Below are 16,475 nucleotides of genomic sequence, written 5' to 3' on the forward strand. Positions count from 1 at the left end.
GATGAATATCACTTTTTATTAGAATAAGACAAAGTTTAGCAACACTTTTTTTTAAATGTTTATTTATTTATCTTGTGAGGGGAAGGGGCAGAGAAAGAGAGAGAGAATGAGAATCCCAAGTAGTCTCCTCGCTGCCAGCCGGGAGCCGGTGGTAGGGCTGTATCCAACCAAAGGCCAGATCATAACCTGAGCCGAAATCGAGAGTCAGTTGCTTAACTGACTGAGCCACGAAGGCGCCCTGGGTCAGCAACACTTTTATACCTATTTTTCTTGACTTTTTCATAAACTTAAGCAGAGAAAACTTGTTCCAAGAAATAAGTAGATTGAACACTAAGGGGTTATACACAGCAGTCACTCAACTCTTTCGATTCTGAGTTGTCCAACAATCCACCATATTTAAAACGATATTAATGATATCATCTAACAATTCCATACAATTTTCCTTTCATTGTGTTGAAAGCAAAGCAATGGAAACCATTTAAATTACAAAGATAGGTTACCTAGATTCAGGCCCTTCTCCATTTCAAACTAAGGACACATAGGTCTAGGGCTTGATTAGCTTTTCCCTTAGGCCTTGCTGCAGAGAAAGGATGGAATGAATGGGAACCGACAAAAACTTACGGCCAAGCAAGTAGGGTGGCTGGTTACTGAAAATCAACCCGAAAATCCCGAGCATTTATAGAATGGCCAGGAAAGCGCGGGAAGGCCCTTGCGGGACAGGGAGAACAACCCTCCGGTGTTCAAGGCTATGGGCACCAGGAGGAAATTAAGGCGATTCCCATTTGGCACGGGCTGAGCTGCCAGGCCGCAGGCACTCAGGTAAAGCAGAATTTACATTTTCTACTGGACGTGAGGCCTCTGGGAATGGCAGCTACAGAGAAGAAATCCGAGGAGGTCACACAAGAGGTTTCACTCTCAAAGATTTGGCCTAGAACTTGGAGGCCTGCTGCTAAGCTGCTAGCCTGTACGCCACCCACGCCCCCATTCACCCGCACTGCGCCGTTATCTCTCTGACTGACATTTTTGTCAACCAGTCACCTTTAGAGCTGCGAAAGCGCCTACCCCCCCCCGATATTGGGCGGGGCAAGTCATTGGAATGACAGACATTTGCGCCAATAGTGAAGAGTTTCAGAAGCTACTGGTGCACTAGCCAATGAAGAGTAGGAACCACTGGAAAGGACGTATCAGGCAGCCAACGGCCGGCGCCACTGGTCGCGTGGCTTCCGTTCCGAGAGGGTGGGGCGGGGCTTCAAACGGAAGGTGGCTGTGGTCCGAGCCGAAGCAGGTTTGAAACTGGGGGTCGGGCCCGGCAGTCGTTGTCCGTCGCCGCGGCCCCGCTTCCGGGCTAGGCCGTCTCTGCCCGCCCCCGCCCCGCCTCCTTTCGGACCCCTCAGTCTCCGGCCCGGCTCCCGGTCTGACTCGCGCCCGGCCCGCAGCAGCTCGCTGTCGTCCCCGCCCGCACTGCGGCCCCGCCGCCGCCACCATGTCCCTGCACGGCAAACGGAAGGAGATCTACAAGTATGAAGCGCCTTGGACCGTCTACGCCATGAACTGGAGCGTGCGGCCCGACAAGCGCTTTCGCCTGGCGCTGGGCAGCTTCGTGGAGGAGTACAACAACAAGGTGGGCCGGGCAGGGGCTCGGAACCCAGCTGGCGGGGAGCGGGCCCCTGGAGCACTCTTTCCGGGCCGGAGCCCCGACCTCAGGACCCTCCTGCGGACTTGCCTTAGCGCCCCGGAGCGGTTCCTCTGTGTCTGGCCCTGTGCAGAAGCTTTCACGCTCGTTGTCTCGTTTAATCCTGGCAGCATTCCTGTGTAGTCAGGAGCGTAATTACCCCCATTTTACTCATGGGGAAACTGAGGCACCGTGTTGTGAGTTGCTCGAGTCAGAAGCTAGCTGATTCGTGGGGGAAACGGCACTCAAACTCGACTTTACACCCAAAAGCTACGCCATTTATCACTCCAGTCTTCCCCCTTCCCGCCGCATTGCTTCAGTTGGGGGCGGACGGGGGAAGAGAGAGAGATGGCTGTGAAGAAAACTACTGGCGCATCAGTTGGTGGTCTCACACTCTTGGCTACGCTAAGTTTCTTTTAGGGCTGTTTACTGTGCAGGCTTCCCCGCCTCCTACTCCCACCCCCAGGTACTATTCAGGGACCACCCCCACCACGCCACCCCGCCCGCCTCTTCTGCCAGGAGTGGGTCACTGCTATTGCTGCCTGATATCTGTCCTCTTCAAAATGATCTCTTTTTGGAAATTTTGGCCCGTGACCGTGATCCTGTCACTGTTTTCTGAAAGGAGAAGGGTGACCTTTTCCTTATCTTTTCTTGGCTTTCATGCCCATACAGAAGTGTAACCTTGAGTAGTAGTAAGTCTTCCGGGACATCAACAATTTGAAATTTGAGGCTGTTTCATAGAAGCACAGGCAGCAGGTGGAAGCTTTTTAAGCTGACATTGCAGCATAGATTTATTTTTGAAAGTTGTTGAATACATCAGTGGGCAGAGTTTTCTTCCCTTTATCCCTTAATCTCTTCCTTATTGTATTAAACACTGTGATGGGGATCAGAGCAACAGAAAGCCTTGGCTAGTGGTGTTTAAAGTCTCATATTTATACTCTTGCTGGACACCATGAACACCATGACTTAAGAAGAATGAAACTGTGTGGACGGTGATAGGCATGGTTCAGGGAAAAGAGCCCAGTCGAGTTTGGTTCTGTCTGGTCCTCTGACTAGCTGTGGGGTGTTGCACAGGTTAATCTTATTCTTTCTGACCCACAGTTTGTTGGAGGCAAAGAGTTCTTTTTTACACATAAACAAAAAGCATTTGTACATTGTAAGTTTGCTTACAGTTTCCCAGGAGCATTTCTCTAGAGTCCAGGGCTCAGCTTTCCTAGAATCCCCTTTGAGAAATGGATGAAAGCACTGGACTCTCATTGCTCAGACGTAACATGCACAGTTTACACACAAATCCCAGGGACTACACACTCATAGTGAAGTCTACCCATTGTCCACAGAAAGCAGAGAGTCCTGAGCAAAACGTAGTTTTATTTTCTGTAATGGCTGGCCCTTCCTTATGGCCCATAGTGGATAGCAGAATGGAGCGGAATTCGAGATCCTGATGTGGAAACTGTGGTAGTAAAATTGAGACCCTTATTATTTAAGAATATATGTTTAAAAGAAAAAAAAGTAAAATCTGTCAAAAGGCTTGAGTTTTTTAATGCAAATTGATGTCCCCTTTTTTCTTGCAATATCTTCCAGAGTCCGTTTGGGTAAACAGTAGTAGCCCCATTTCTGAGAGGAGCTGAGCCACAGTTAGGCTGCTGGTAGAATCAGTGAAGTAACGGGTCAAACGTTAGTTGCGGAAACTCTGCCCCAAAGTGTGTCCTTTCATTTAGCAACTTACTGGAACTCGTCTGTGCCAGGCTACGCAGGCAGTGTGGGTCTTAGTAGTAAAATGCAAACTAATAATCCTAATAATCACAGGATAAGCAGTTACTTCTGTCTTAACTCCCTCGCATGTTACTGGCAACGCAGTATCTTAAAACTGTTGTTGTGCCCCAGCCTATCTAGGTCCGGGTTCTTAACTTTGTGTGTGTGTGCGCCATGGACACCTATGACAATCTGAAGCTGATAGACCTTTCATAATTATGTTTTCAAAGACACAAAATACATAGGATTAGGAAGGAAATCAATTATATCAAACTACAGTTATCAAAAACTTTTTTTTTTTAGTGTTTATTTTTGGGAGAGAGAAAGCACCATGTGCGGGGAGGGGCAAAGAGAGGGAGGAGAGAGAATAGAATCCCAAGCGATTGCATACTGCCAGTGTAGAGCCCCACACACAGCTTGAACTCATGAACCGTGAGATCACGACCCGAGCTGAAACCAAGAGTCGGACACCTAACCAAGTAAACCACCCAGGCGCCCCTCAAAAACATTTTTTAAAAAGTGGAGCTATAGTAATATGTAGTTGTAAATTAATTCGTTAAATTACACCATCCAGCGTAATTATTATAATTTTAAAGTAGTAATGAGGGTAAATAACATTTCAGAATGTTTAATTAAAGTGATGTGATATGATAAAAATCTGATTTCTGTCAGTAACAAAGTCAGATATTGATGTGGCTGTGCATAGCCACCTCCCTTCGTAATGGAAGGAAATGCTAAATTTCAGCCAGAGGTTAGTGAAAATATGAATGTGAGTGATTCAAGCTCATGGACTTCAAGTTAAGAAACCCTGCTGTAGAGGATCTGTGCCTAGGGGCTGATGAGCAGTAAATACCCCTTGAACACAGTGACTCTTAGGCTCAGTTTTAGAGAAAACTTTTATCACAGAGGTGCCACACTTGACAATTTAGAGGAATTTATAAGTTATCGGTTGGAATTTTCAGATCTTTGTTTCCTGCTTGCTGTCAATACTGATTGCCAGCAGAGGGCAAAACAAATGGACACAGCAAATTAGCATTGGTGAAAAAGCCCAGAAACGGCCCTCTTTTTTTTACTGTGGACATTGACATAAGAATACACATTATTATAATTTCTAAAATTTTTGAATTAATGCAATCACGTTTTCCTATAGTAAAATTATTTGTATTTCAACAGAATTAAATTTATTAGCATTTCAAGAACAACTTGACTTTCAGGTGTTCCATCACCTGAATAAATTTGAGAATTGTTTTAGAGTAAACAATTGAGTTGATCCTATCAACTGTACCTGGAATAAGAAGTCCCATCATCAGTAGTTGTGTTTCATGTTCCCTCGTTGTGGTCTCTGCTGGAGGATACAGCAGCATTGGTGTTGGAGTGGTGGTTCTCTAAATTTTAGTGTGTGCGTGAGAATCCCCTGAGGGACTTGGCACATTCCAGGGTTCCATCCCTGAAGTTAACAGACACTTACGTGATTAAGAAACAGGTGGTCCAGATGGCTCTCTAAGAACATTACCCTGGGATTACCTAGGCATCTGCTGACCAGAAGTAGGAATCCTATCTTTTTGCATCTACATTCGCCTAAACATTGATTCTGCTCTTCCATCCCATGCAAAAAGCTCTGTTACTGAATAGCCCCTGGGACGCCTGGGTGGCTCAGTCTTTATGCAGCAGATAGCCCCTTTGAGGTACTCTGTGGCTAGGTTATCAGTCCTGCCTCTTCCTAGTTTTGTGTGGTTTGAGCAAATTAACCTCTGTGCCTCAGTTTCCTCATCTATAAAATAAAGGTAATAAAATTAAATGAGTTAATATATGTAATGGGTTTAGGAACTCTGCCTGAGACAGACATAGTTAAGCAATGTAGAAATGTTTGCTGTTGGGGGTGGCTCAAGTGGTTGAGCGTCTGACTCTTGATTTTGGCTCAGGTTATGATCTTCCAGTTCATGGGTTTGAGCCCCAGGTCAGGCTCTATGCTGGCAGAGCAGAGCCTGCTTGGGATTCTCCCTCTCTCCCCATCTTTCTCTCTTTCTCTCTCTGCCCTTCCCCTGCTCATGCGCAGAAGTGCGCATGTGCTCTCTCTCGAAAAGTAAATAAACATTAAAAAAGAGAAATGTTGGCTATTATTAGATATTACTGTATCTGTAATTGAAATATAATCAAGAAGGGGTGCCTGGGTGCTCAGTTGGTTAAGCATCTGACTTTGTTCAGGTCATGATCTCGTGGTTCGTGAGTTCAAGCCCCGCATTGAGCTCTGTGCTGACAACTCAGAGCCTGGAACCTGCTTCAGATTCTGTGTCTCCCTCTCTCTCTGCCCCTCTCCTGTGCTCGCTCGCTCTCTCTCTCTCAAAGAGAAATAAACATTAAAAAATATTTTTTTAATAAAAAAAGAAAGAGAATCAAGGAGAATTGTATGGGTGTTAGGTAAATGTGATGTATTTTCCAGAGGAAAGGTACCTCAAAATGTCATTATGTTCATTCCTCTGCCTTTTAAAGACCCAGAGGAAAAAAATTTTCTTGATTCCTTTCAACTAAATCCATTTTTGTGGTCTAGAAGCTTCTTGTAGTCAGACTCCAAGTATTGTAATGGTCTAGTTTAAGCCCATTTTCTCTTGTTCTACCTGGGTTAGACATGGTAGTTGATAAAAGAACTCGTGTATTTCTCCTGAGTTTTGAACATATCTGTGGTCTGTAGACAGGTGGTATTTCCCCTGTATTATGGGGAAAGATGGGTAGCAGTTCCTGGGTTTCTGTTTCACTCAGTTGCATGTTTCAGGGTTGGTTTTGAATAGAGTTGGCAGAGTGATACGGATTTATTTTGCCCTAATATTTAATTAGCTGACCACCGTGCTTTAAGATTTAGCATCTAGAAAGCATTTTTGAGGTTCTGAGGAGAGAAACTGTAGGTATACATGATGCTTTTTGAAGAATACTGATAGTGAATCTGGGTAAGACTACCTTGTACTTGAAATACACATGGGATGAATGCTTGCCTTTTCATCCTGTGTTGATGCCTCTGAGACTTTAAGTAGTTGCTTTATCTGTTTGGCACATGATGATTTTAACTCTGGCATATAAATGTTCATTTCTTAGTATTCATTGCGGCCCTTCAGGAATATCTTCATTTAATTCAACAAATATGTGGGGCGCCTGGGTGGCTTAGTCGGTTGAGCGTCCGACTTCAGCTCAGGTCACGATCTCCCAGTTTGTGAGTTCGAGCCCCGCATCGGGCTCTGTGCTGACAGCTCGGAGCCTGGAGCCTGCTTCAGGTTCTGCCTCTCCTCCTGTCTCTGCCCCTCCCGTGCTCATGCTCTGTCTCTCAATAATAAATAAACATTAAAAATTTAAAAAAATAATAATTCAACAAATATGTATTGAACACACAAGCAGTGTGTTTTGGGCACAATGATGATACTTAGTAACCTTCTGTAGACTTTGTTAGCAGATGTGAGATTGGCAACAAAAAAGAGAAAGTGTTTTAGTACACGGAAGTATTTTGGATAGATACTTAGAATTTTGCAGTGCTCCATCAGTCCCTGGCAAGACTGTCAACAGGGAGATTTACACTATAAAACTCTTCTGGTTTTAACTTCCTCCTTTCTTTTTTCTAGACAGTGAGAGGACTAATTCCTCCATGGGACGACGGGATAAAAGTGCTGCTGCTATATTGCTTTTTGCCCTAACCTGGTTCACACAGGCCTACTGGAGATGCTGTGATTTGAACAAGGAATGAATCTGTGTTCTATAGGTAGTATGGCTTGCCTGAGGCCAGGATGCCAGAGCTGACTGGTTAGCCTCTGAGACAGGAGCCAAAGGGGCACTATGCCAGAATTCATCTTAAAGTTTAACAAGGCAGGACTTCTCTGCAAACATTGATCAATAATAATCAGTCAGGAACAGGCTTGAAGGGAGGACAGATGGAAAAGAACAAGAAAAATGGGCATATTCTCTCAGAATTTTGCTTAGCTGATTTTGGTTATATTAATCACAGAAAATGTTCCATTCACTGGAGTGGTATATTGATTTGCATAACTTGGGGTCTTTAAAAAAATTACATACATACACACACCTTCACCCTCATGTTCTGGTACTAGCACTGTGTATAATAAAGTGGAATGCACAATTTCCTCCCTCAAGGAGCATAAACATGACATCTTTAAAAAATGTTTTAAATGTAAGATACATGTAATGTGAATAGTAATTTATGTTGCTATTCATGAAAGCATTTGAAAGTGAAGATGTGGTCATGTCTTCAAGGGGTAAATATTTTATGTTGCATATATGCTTCTTAGGAGACATCTGACATAGTAATGTCCACAGTTTTAAAATAAGTAAAAATGATCTTTATAGCCCTTCCTTTATAGAGGCATTTTTTTTCATGCTTGGGGTAAAGTATGGTGAAGCAATAGTTGCAGAAGGACGGGGTGGGAGATAAAAGTAATAGGACAGGAAGACTCTGGAGAAAAACGCACAAGGGTAACCTAAATGTGAACAACAAGATGTTTATGTGTTTTTTTTATTAACGTTTTTTATTTATTTAAGTAATCTCTACAACCTATGTGGGACCCGAACTCACGATCCTGAGATCAAGAGTCTCATGGTCTTCCTACTGAGTCAGCCAGGTGCCCTGACAATAAGATGTTTAAAGTCGGATAATTTTTCCTTATGCCCCCAACAGTAAATGCAGAAGGACAGGAGTATAATGAAGATCCCATGGGTATAGGAAGATGCTGAGAAAGGATATCTTTGGTTGCAGATTTCAAACTCATACAGTTCTCCAGAATAGGATTTTGACAGGCAAGATCAACATTCCTTTATTTGGAACAGTGAGAAGAAGGTGCACAGGCTGGCAGCAGGCACTTCTCCAGACCCCATTTGACCCCTTGGGTAAGAGGGGAGCTAAGCTACACAAGGAGACACATAGACATGCCGGCTTCTTTAGAAGCATTAGATAAGGCAGGTTGGAAGAGATACCGAATTGTGAGCAGCTGGACCATTTCTCATCCCTGTTGGCTGGGGAGATGCTACAGTTTCATGTGTTTCTGCTAACTTGGAACATGGCCCTGGCTTCTCTCAGGTTCCCATAGGAACCTCCTTCAGATCTTATAGGAAGAACTTGTCTCAGTCAAAAGACATCAGCACAAGATCTAGAAAGATAGATACTATAAGACAAAAGGAAAATATGGGAAACAAGTGGCAGGTAAAATAGCCTCACTACAAAGATGTTTTTTTACCTCAGATGAAAATTAATGGCCATTCCTGCCACCATGAATTCAGAGAACTTAGGAAAGGAAGGAACTCCAAGCAGAGATACAGGAGATCAGGTAAAATAAGGCATGGTGACAGGAGGAAATGGAACATCAGCAGGTAGAGCCCAGGAAAATAGTGAAGAGAAAATAAAAGTTATCACAGAATTAAAAGCCACATTGGAAAGAGAATAAAAATGAATATAAACTGCTGAAAAATTAGTGAAGGATAGGGAAGACAGATTACAAAAATGAAATGGAAATAAACAATTAGAAAGAATGTAGTAGGTACAGAAAATAAAGAAGATCTGACTTAGGTATAATTGGTGTCCCCGAAGAAAAAGATCACAAAGAAATGAAACACAAAAACTCAGGGTACCTGGGTGGCTCAGTCGGTTAAGCGTCCGCCTTCGGCCCAGGTCATGATCTCATAGTTTGTGGGTTTGAGCGCCATGTCGGTCTCTGTGCTGACAGTTCAGAGCCTAGAGCCTGCCTTGGATTCTGTGTCTCCCTCTCTCTGCTCCTCCCTCATTCATTCTCTGCCTCTCTCTCTCAAAAATAAATAAAAGTTAAAAAAAAAAAAAAAAACCTCAAGTATGTAATTAAAGACTTTATGGAAAAAAATGTTTGAAGTAATGAGCTTAAACTTTATCTCAAGGGGCACCTGGGTGGCTTAGTTGGTTAAACGTCTGACTTGATTTTGGCTCAGGTCAGGATCTTGTGAGCCCCATGTCAGGCTCCGTACTGAGTGTGGAGCCTGTTTAAGATGCTTTCTGTTTCTCTGCCCGTCTCCCATATGCGCATGTGTGTGCATGCACACTCTCAAAATAAAAACCTTAAACAAAAAAATCAAGAAAAATGGACACAAAACAATTGGCACTGAAAACTTTCCTAGGAAAGTTTCTTAATTTTAAGGGTGAAGAAAGAATCTTTTGGGCATCCAGGCAAAACAGTTGAGTCCTCTTGAAGAAAAAGAGAAATTAAATAAGGCTTACCATATTTGAGAATAGAAGGTAATGGAGTAATATCTACAAATCGGCAATTATTATAGATTGTGCCACTATAAATAAATACCTGAGAATATGCTTAATAATATGTAAGACTTATACTGTAAAAACAACGCACTTTTTAAAAAGATAACTCAAGGGGTGCCTGGGTGGCTCAGTCGGTTAAGCGTCCGACTTCAGCTCAGGTCATGATCTCGCGGTCCATGAGTTCGAGCCCCGCGTTGGGCTCTGTGCTGATGGCTCAGAGCCTGGAGCCTGTTTCCGATTCTGTGTCTCCCTCTCTCTCTGACCCTCTCCCGTTCATGCTCTGTCTCTCCCTGTCTCAAAAATAAATAAACGTTAAAAAAAATTTTTTTTTAAGATAACTCAATTTACAAAAATTGACCACATATTAAAAAACTTTTTTTAAGTTAAGGGAAGTCAACTGATTAAAGATACTACATATAAGGGGCACCTGGGTGGCTCAGTCAGTCAGTTCAGCGACCAACATTGTTGGCTCAGGTCATGATCTTGCATTTTGTGAGTTCGTGCCCCACATCGGGCTCTGTGCTGACAGCTGAGAACCTGAAGCCTGCTTTGGATTTTGTGTCTCCTGCTCTCTCTTCCTCTCCCCTGCTTGCACTCTCTCTCAAAAATAAACATTAAAAAAAAAAATTTAAAAATACTGCATCTCAAACTTAAGGGAAGATGAAGAAACTTAAGCCCAGATATTATAAATGACTTGCCCAAAATGACATAGATGGTAAAAACAAGGCCAGAATTGGAATACTATTTGTCACCAGAGTCTTAAATATATACAAATGTCAAAAAAAAATTAAGAGGAAAAAGAATGTGTTGAAAAATGGAAACAGTTGCTCTGCCAGATTAGAATAAATATGCTGGAATTGGTATAGTTATAGCCAGAGAGATTGGTGGAACCCCGTGTTCCAAAGCGGATCTAAGTATATATAGAAATGTAGTATGTGGTAAGATAGAACCTTAATTCACTAGGAAAAACATTAATAAGTTGTATGGCATAATTGGCTGTTCATCTGGCAGAAATATTTAGAGCCCTCTAATTCACGTATATGACAATCAATTCTAGATCAAATGCTTAAATGTTAGGAAAAGTCGCACAAGCAATAATAGAAGAAAACTGACTAGGAAATATGTACTGAGGCAGTGGGGGTAAGCAGAGAAGAAGGCAGTCTTAAATCATTAAACTCAGAGTCAAGTAAGGAAAAGATTGACAGATTGTGGCACATACAAATAAAGCATTTCTATGTGAAAAGATATGTGGTGGACAAAGTCAGAAGATACATGATAGCCCAGGGGAAATATTTTCAGAACACGACAGGTTAATTTACTTGGTGTGATAGAAACACAGACAAAGTATAAATAGCCAGTTCATAGGGGAGGGAATGCAAGCGCTCAATAAATAGGAAGAAATGCTCGACCTCACAGTTAAGGCAAATGAGAATTGACTTTGTAATTTTTTTCCTTTCAAATTTATAAAAATTAACTGCTTCTAGTGTTGTTGATGGTATGAGGAAATGAACACTTTTATATATGAAGATAGGAGTGTGAATTGCTACAGCCAATTTGCAAAGTAAATCAGCATCCTTTAAAATTAAAAATGTGCATACCTTGGGGCGCCCACCTGGTTTAGTTGGTAGAGCTAGAGCAGGCGACTCTTGATCTTAGGGTCATGAGTTCAGGCCCCACGTTGGGCATGGAGACTACTTAAAAATAAATAAATAAGTAAAATAAAGCAAGTATTGCTGCATTAAAAAAATAAAAAGTAATAAAATGTGCATACCCTCTAATATAGCAGTCTCATTCTTGGGATTCGCCTCCAGAAATAAAGATAGCAAGCAGTACATAAGCACGTATTACAAGTCATGTAAGAAGTAGTAGTGGCAAAAAAAGGGAGACTATGTACATCATTAGGGGAGTTGTTAACCCACATAGTATGGTACATTTATTCTGTGAAGTACTGTGTATTGATTAAAGAATGAGTTGAATCTACATATTGACCTGAGGGGTGTCCATTATTTTGTTAAATTAATGAAAAAATTTATAGCATTGGATATAGTATTTCATTTTTCTAAAAGTTGAAGGAAAACCCTGCACTTAGTGTGTATATATGTTTGAGCATAGAGAAGCAACATACACTAAATAATTGTGATATAATGGGGATGGGATAGGGGGAAGTTACTCACTTCTTTTGTATACCTATACTTTGATTTTATGTAATGGTCATACATTTTGTAATTCTTACAATCTATAGAAGTTATTAAAGAGTGAAGTAAACCCAATTGCAAGATCATTCAGTTAGAACTTGTAAGTCTGAGCAAGAAAATGGTAGAAAATATAATGGTAAGGGGTTTAGGGTAGAATGTTGGTGTCTAAATTCTATCAGTCACCCCCTTTCCCCTCGGGAGCTTCTTATCAAGGAAGTTATATACCAATAATAAGAGCCAAAGGAGAAATCTAGCCTCAACCTAGTAATGGCTGAACAGGCACCTCCAATGTGGTGCTATTGCCTGGTAAACTAAGTTGAAGAAATGCAGATTGGCCTTAAAACCCAAGTGAGACTTTCTGCTTTTCCATGTCTAATTTATGGGCAGACCCAACCTGACCTCACCTATTCAGCTGAAGGTGGAGAGAAGCTGGAGAAAGGATGGCCAGACCCATAGTGGGTAGGCTTATTTGTCTCTCCATGTGGGAGCAGGAGGGGCAAGAGAGAGCTGTCGTGCCTGCCTTAACAGAGCGGTCAGGCCCCTGGTTCAGGCTCAGGCTCTGGCCAGCTTAGCAATTGGAACTAGTTAAGGGTGGGGATGGAGAAAAAGAACTCACCCTCAGTATTTCTTCCTGTGGGGGACAGGGACAGGAACTCCTTTTCCTATGGGCATAGGTGGACATATGGAGTAGGAGGAGGGGGGTGTAAAGATGGAGAGTGCTATTAACAGTTTTTTAAGACTATGCCAAAAACCTAGATGAAGCACAGTGTTTTTTTCAAATGTTTTAATTTCTTTTTGAGAGAGAGAGCATGCACGCTAGGGAGGGGCAGAGAGAGAGGGAGACCGAGAACCCTGAGTGTGCTCTGCACTGACAGCAGCAAGCCCATGTGGGGCTTGAACTCACAGACCTGTGAGATCATGACCTGAGCCACCCAGGCGCCTCTGAAGCATAGTTTTAAGGGCAAACAAAGTGCAAAACTTCAGTGGAAAATCTGAATAATTCCTAAGGATTTTTTGAAGAATTGAAAATGTAGTCAAAGATCTATCCCCCAAAAGACACCACCCTCAGAGTTTTATGGGCAAATTTACTAAAGGAAATATATAACAAAGGCACAGTAACCCATCCATAAGAGTTCCTATAAATCAAAAAGAAAAAAGACACAGTTCCATAAAATATACTGGGCAGATGTTTTAAGTTGGTGTTTTTCTAGCATAATGGTAAAGAGCTTGGGTTGTAGGATAGTACTACCTATATTTACAAGGCAGCTTCATGATTGTGGACAGGATACTTACCATCTCTTTTACTCAAGCAACTAGGAAAGTGGGAAGAAGAATAGTACCTACCTGATGAAGATGTTGAAAGGATTAAATGAGGTAATGCATGTAAAGCATTAAGTATGGTTCTTATACTTGATCCATTGGAAGAACATAGATAATTAACAGTGGTTACTGTTAATCAGAAGTATAAATAGTAAACATGCTCAGCCTCAGGAGTAAAATGGCGAAATACCATTTTTATCCATCAGATTAGAAAAAATGTAAAAGATTATTTTCAGTGTTTTAAAAGTTGTGGAGAAATTGGCACTCTCATATACTGTTCATGAAAGTGTAAATGGAAGCAGACTTTTTGAAAACTGTTGGATCAAATCTCTTAACTGTGTTTTTAAGCTTAACACAAATTATCTCATAGTTTCTGTGGTGTTAACATTTAAAATGTGATGCAACAATTACACTGCTAGCAATCTATCCAATAAAGCATTTGCACATGTGTACAAAGTATTGTTTATAATAGCCAAACAATGGGATATAACCACAATGACTGTGTATGGTTAATTATGGTGTGCCTAACACAGCCTGTTACAGAAGAATGAGCTAGAGCTGTTATGCTGACATGAGAAGACCTTCCAAGATAAGTTAAGAGCAGGTTGCAGAATACATTTTCTGGTCCAAGCCTGTTTATGTTTCTTCAAACACCCCACAGATACTTATGAATACAAATGCGCAGAGAACCATTTGGAAAGATACCTACCAAACTGGTTTGAGAATAAGTCGAATTGGGGATGGAGCTAACAGGGGACTTTACCACTTCCCTCTGTATTATGTGAATATTCACAGAGGACTTCCATTCTCTTTCATCACCACATTATAAACATATGAGCGTCTGAACAAAAATGACTCATGGGTAACAGTGAGAGCCAGGTGTTACTCCTGTCAATACTTGGTTGGGGACTCGGAGCAGAAGAGCTAAAGTCAGGTTAAGGATAAAACACAGGTCTGTGCAACACTTGAAGTCTTTGGGGAGATCAGGAAAGCTTAAATCCCAGCCATTACCTACTTCTTCCCTGGGTTAGGAGGTACTGTTGTGCAGAGGTTGTCAAAGCTTGCCGAATTAGTCCCCTCAGGGAGTTTGTTAAGAATATAGATTCCCAGGCCCTACTTGACACTTGTTGAATCAGAATCTTGTGCTAGAGTTGGGGGCTCCAGGGATGTGTAAAGCACTCCAGGTAAACCTGGATTTGGCCAGATTTGGAGACCATTGCTGTCTGCAGTACAAGCAGAAGTAGGACAGGCCCGGTTTTTAAGGCCTTTACTAAGTGAAATAGCAGAAGACAGTAATGTAAGTGCTTTCATGAGGCAGTATGGGGTAAGTCACCAAATGGATGGTCTAGATCAACACTGAAAGATCACCATACCGGGGAGACCCAGATGGCTTATGAAGGAGGTGGGACGCAGTAGTATTATTAAAAGCTCACACACCAAGTATGGCACTAGCCTAAGTAATTTACTTACAAAGGTTGTTTATATACAGAGTGTTACAAAGAACTCTATGAGGTGGGTGCTGTGAATGTCTTCACTTTACAGATTGGAAAACCAGTTTAACAAAGTTAAGTAACATGGTTAAGGAACATAGTTCCTACAGCTAGCAAGCGGTAGGTAAGGGGCCCTGGATGCCTGATGCCACTGTGCTATATTAAAATTGGGTGGGATTTGAGTTGATGGAAAGGAGGTAGGAGGGTTTTACAAGCATAGAGGACGGTGTAAGGAAAGGAACCTGGAAAAGATGAGAAGCAGTAACTAGGTAAATAGGAGAGCAAGTGTGATAGGCTAGGGCCAGGTGGTAGAAAGCCTTAAATGTCTGGTTAAGAGGATCCTATGTGGCAAATGCTCACAGGATCTGATATTTCGAAGCTGGCGAGAAATCTCTGATGACTTGAAAGGTAGCTTCTAGAAGGGAGTGTAATGTTTTCTCCATTTTGCCGCACGGTAAATATCTGTATGGTTAGAGAAATTGTGTCTCTTGTGCTTGCTGCCATATCCCCAGCACTTAGATAGCTCCTGGCACCAAGTAGCCATTCATTACAATTTGTTGAATAAATACATGAATGAAACATTTGGCTCAAAATCTGTATGAGAGACTTATTATTTATTCTGCCCAGTGAACCCCCAAATTTAACTTTTCATGTTTTCGCCTCCCTCCCCCACCAAGGCTGATGCCAGTTTTCCCCATTCCATCTAGGATCTTCCTTCTTTATTATTCTCTGCAAAGGTCAGAATTTTAAATTCTCAAGGAACTGTTCATTTGGTCAAAATCCCTCTTGTGGTCATCTCTGGTTGCCCCTTGCCCTTCTCACTACCTGCCACCATAGGGCCCCTAACCTTCCTCAGTTTTCCTGTGGAACTCTGGGCTGAGCCCCTGCCTGGCAGACAACCTTCCCCGGCATAACCAGGCCTCATACTCACCTCCAAGGCCTTATAGTCTGCTGCCTTCTTAGACACCTTCACAGGGGAAAGCCCATCTAGGTCCTCGGTTTCCTTTCAGGGCTCTGCGGCCTGCCCCAGGCACACCTTCCCAGCCCCATCTGCACTGCTCTCTCAGATGGTTCCTCAGACAGGTTTCCTTGCTGCCACCAGCTAGATCATTTAGTTTGCCACCTTAGTACGCTCATCTGCCCGGGTGCCTTTCCTTCTTGGCCTCCTCAGAACCCTCCCACGAAGACTGCTCAGATCCTATCTCTACTTTCCTCACTTGCCTCCTTTGAATTATTGCTCTTTCCTCTAAACTGTTACCAATTAACTGTCACAAACAAGCAGCTTATCATGTGTTACCTGTGACATCACTTTTATTGCTATCTTAAGGCAGTGTTACTGTGTTTTAGGGCACTGGGTGTTTTCTCCTTTTACATCTTCATACATCATCTATATATGTATGAGCATTATATGGTTTTTGAAAGCCTGTAGATGTTCCATAAAAATGAATAGGTTTACTCATCTAGGTTTTTAAAAGTCAGACATGGGTAGCAAGATCTATAAATATTCCTTGGGAATCTACAAAAAAAGCTACTAAAACTAACAACTAATTTAGCAAAGTGACAGAATTCAAAATCAATGTGCAAAAGTCAGTTGTATTTCTGTACAGTAGCAAAAAAAAATGGAAATGGAATTTTTAAAACAATTTCATTTATAATAGGATAAAAACACTAAGGAATAAAGTTAATGAAAAAAAATACAAGACCAGTACACTGAAAACTTCAAAACACTTCTGGGAGAAATGAAAGAAAGCCTGAATAAGTGGAGAAATATG

At 42.0% G+C, this 16,475-nt stretch overlaps 1 protein-coding gene and 1 long non-coding RNA gene across 3 annotated transcripts in view; one reads left to right on the top strand and one right to left on the bottom strand.

The window, feature by feature from the left end:
* The first annotated feature begins 1,248 nt into the window (after nucleotides 1–1,248).
* Nucleotides 1,249–16,475, top strand: part of DCAF7 (DDB1 and CUL4 associated factor 7) — a 30,607-nt gene continuing 15,380 nt past the window's right edge. For both annotated transcript variants that reach the window (XM_019818090.3, XR_002149273.3), the window contains exon 1: nucleotides 1,249–1,621. In XM_019818090.3, the coding sequence (XP_019673649.1) occupies nucleotides 1,484–1,621 (138 nt within the window). In that variant the 5' untranslated portion in view covers nucleotides 1,249–1,483. The remainder of the gene's footprint in view (nucleotides 1,622–16,475) is intronic.
* Nucleotides 2,435–4,970, bottom strand: LOC109494410. The gene is made up of 2 exons (XR_002149274.2): nucleotides 4,710–4,970; nucleotides 2,435–3,122 (listed from the first exon to the last, which is right to left on the bottom strand). It is a non-coding gene; the product is annotated as an uncharacterized LOC109494410 (long non-coding RNA).

Source organism: Felis catus, chromosome E1 (assembly GCF_018350175.1).
Source record: "Felis catus isolate Fca126 chromosome E1, F.catus_Fca126_mat1.0, whole genome shotgun sequence".
In the NCBI taxonomy this organism is placed as follows: domain Eukaryota; kingdom Metazoa; phylum Chordata; class Mammalia; order Carnivora; family Felidae; genus Felis; species Felis catus.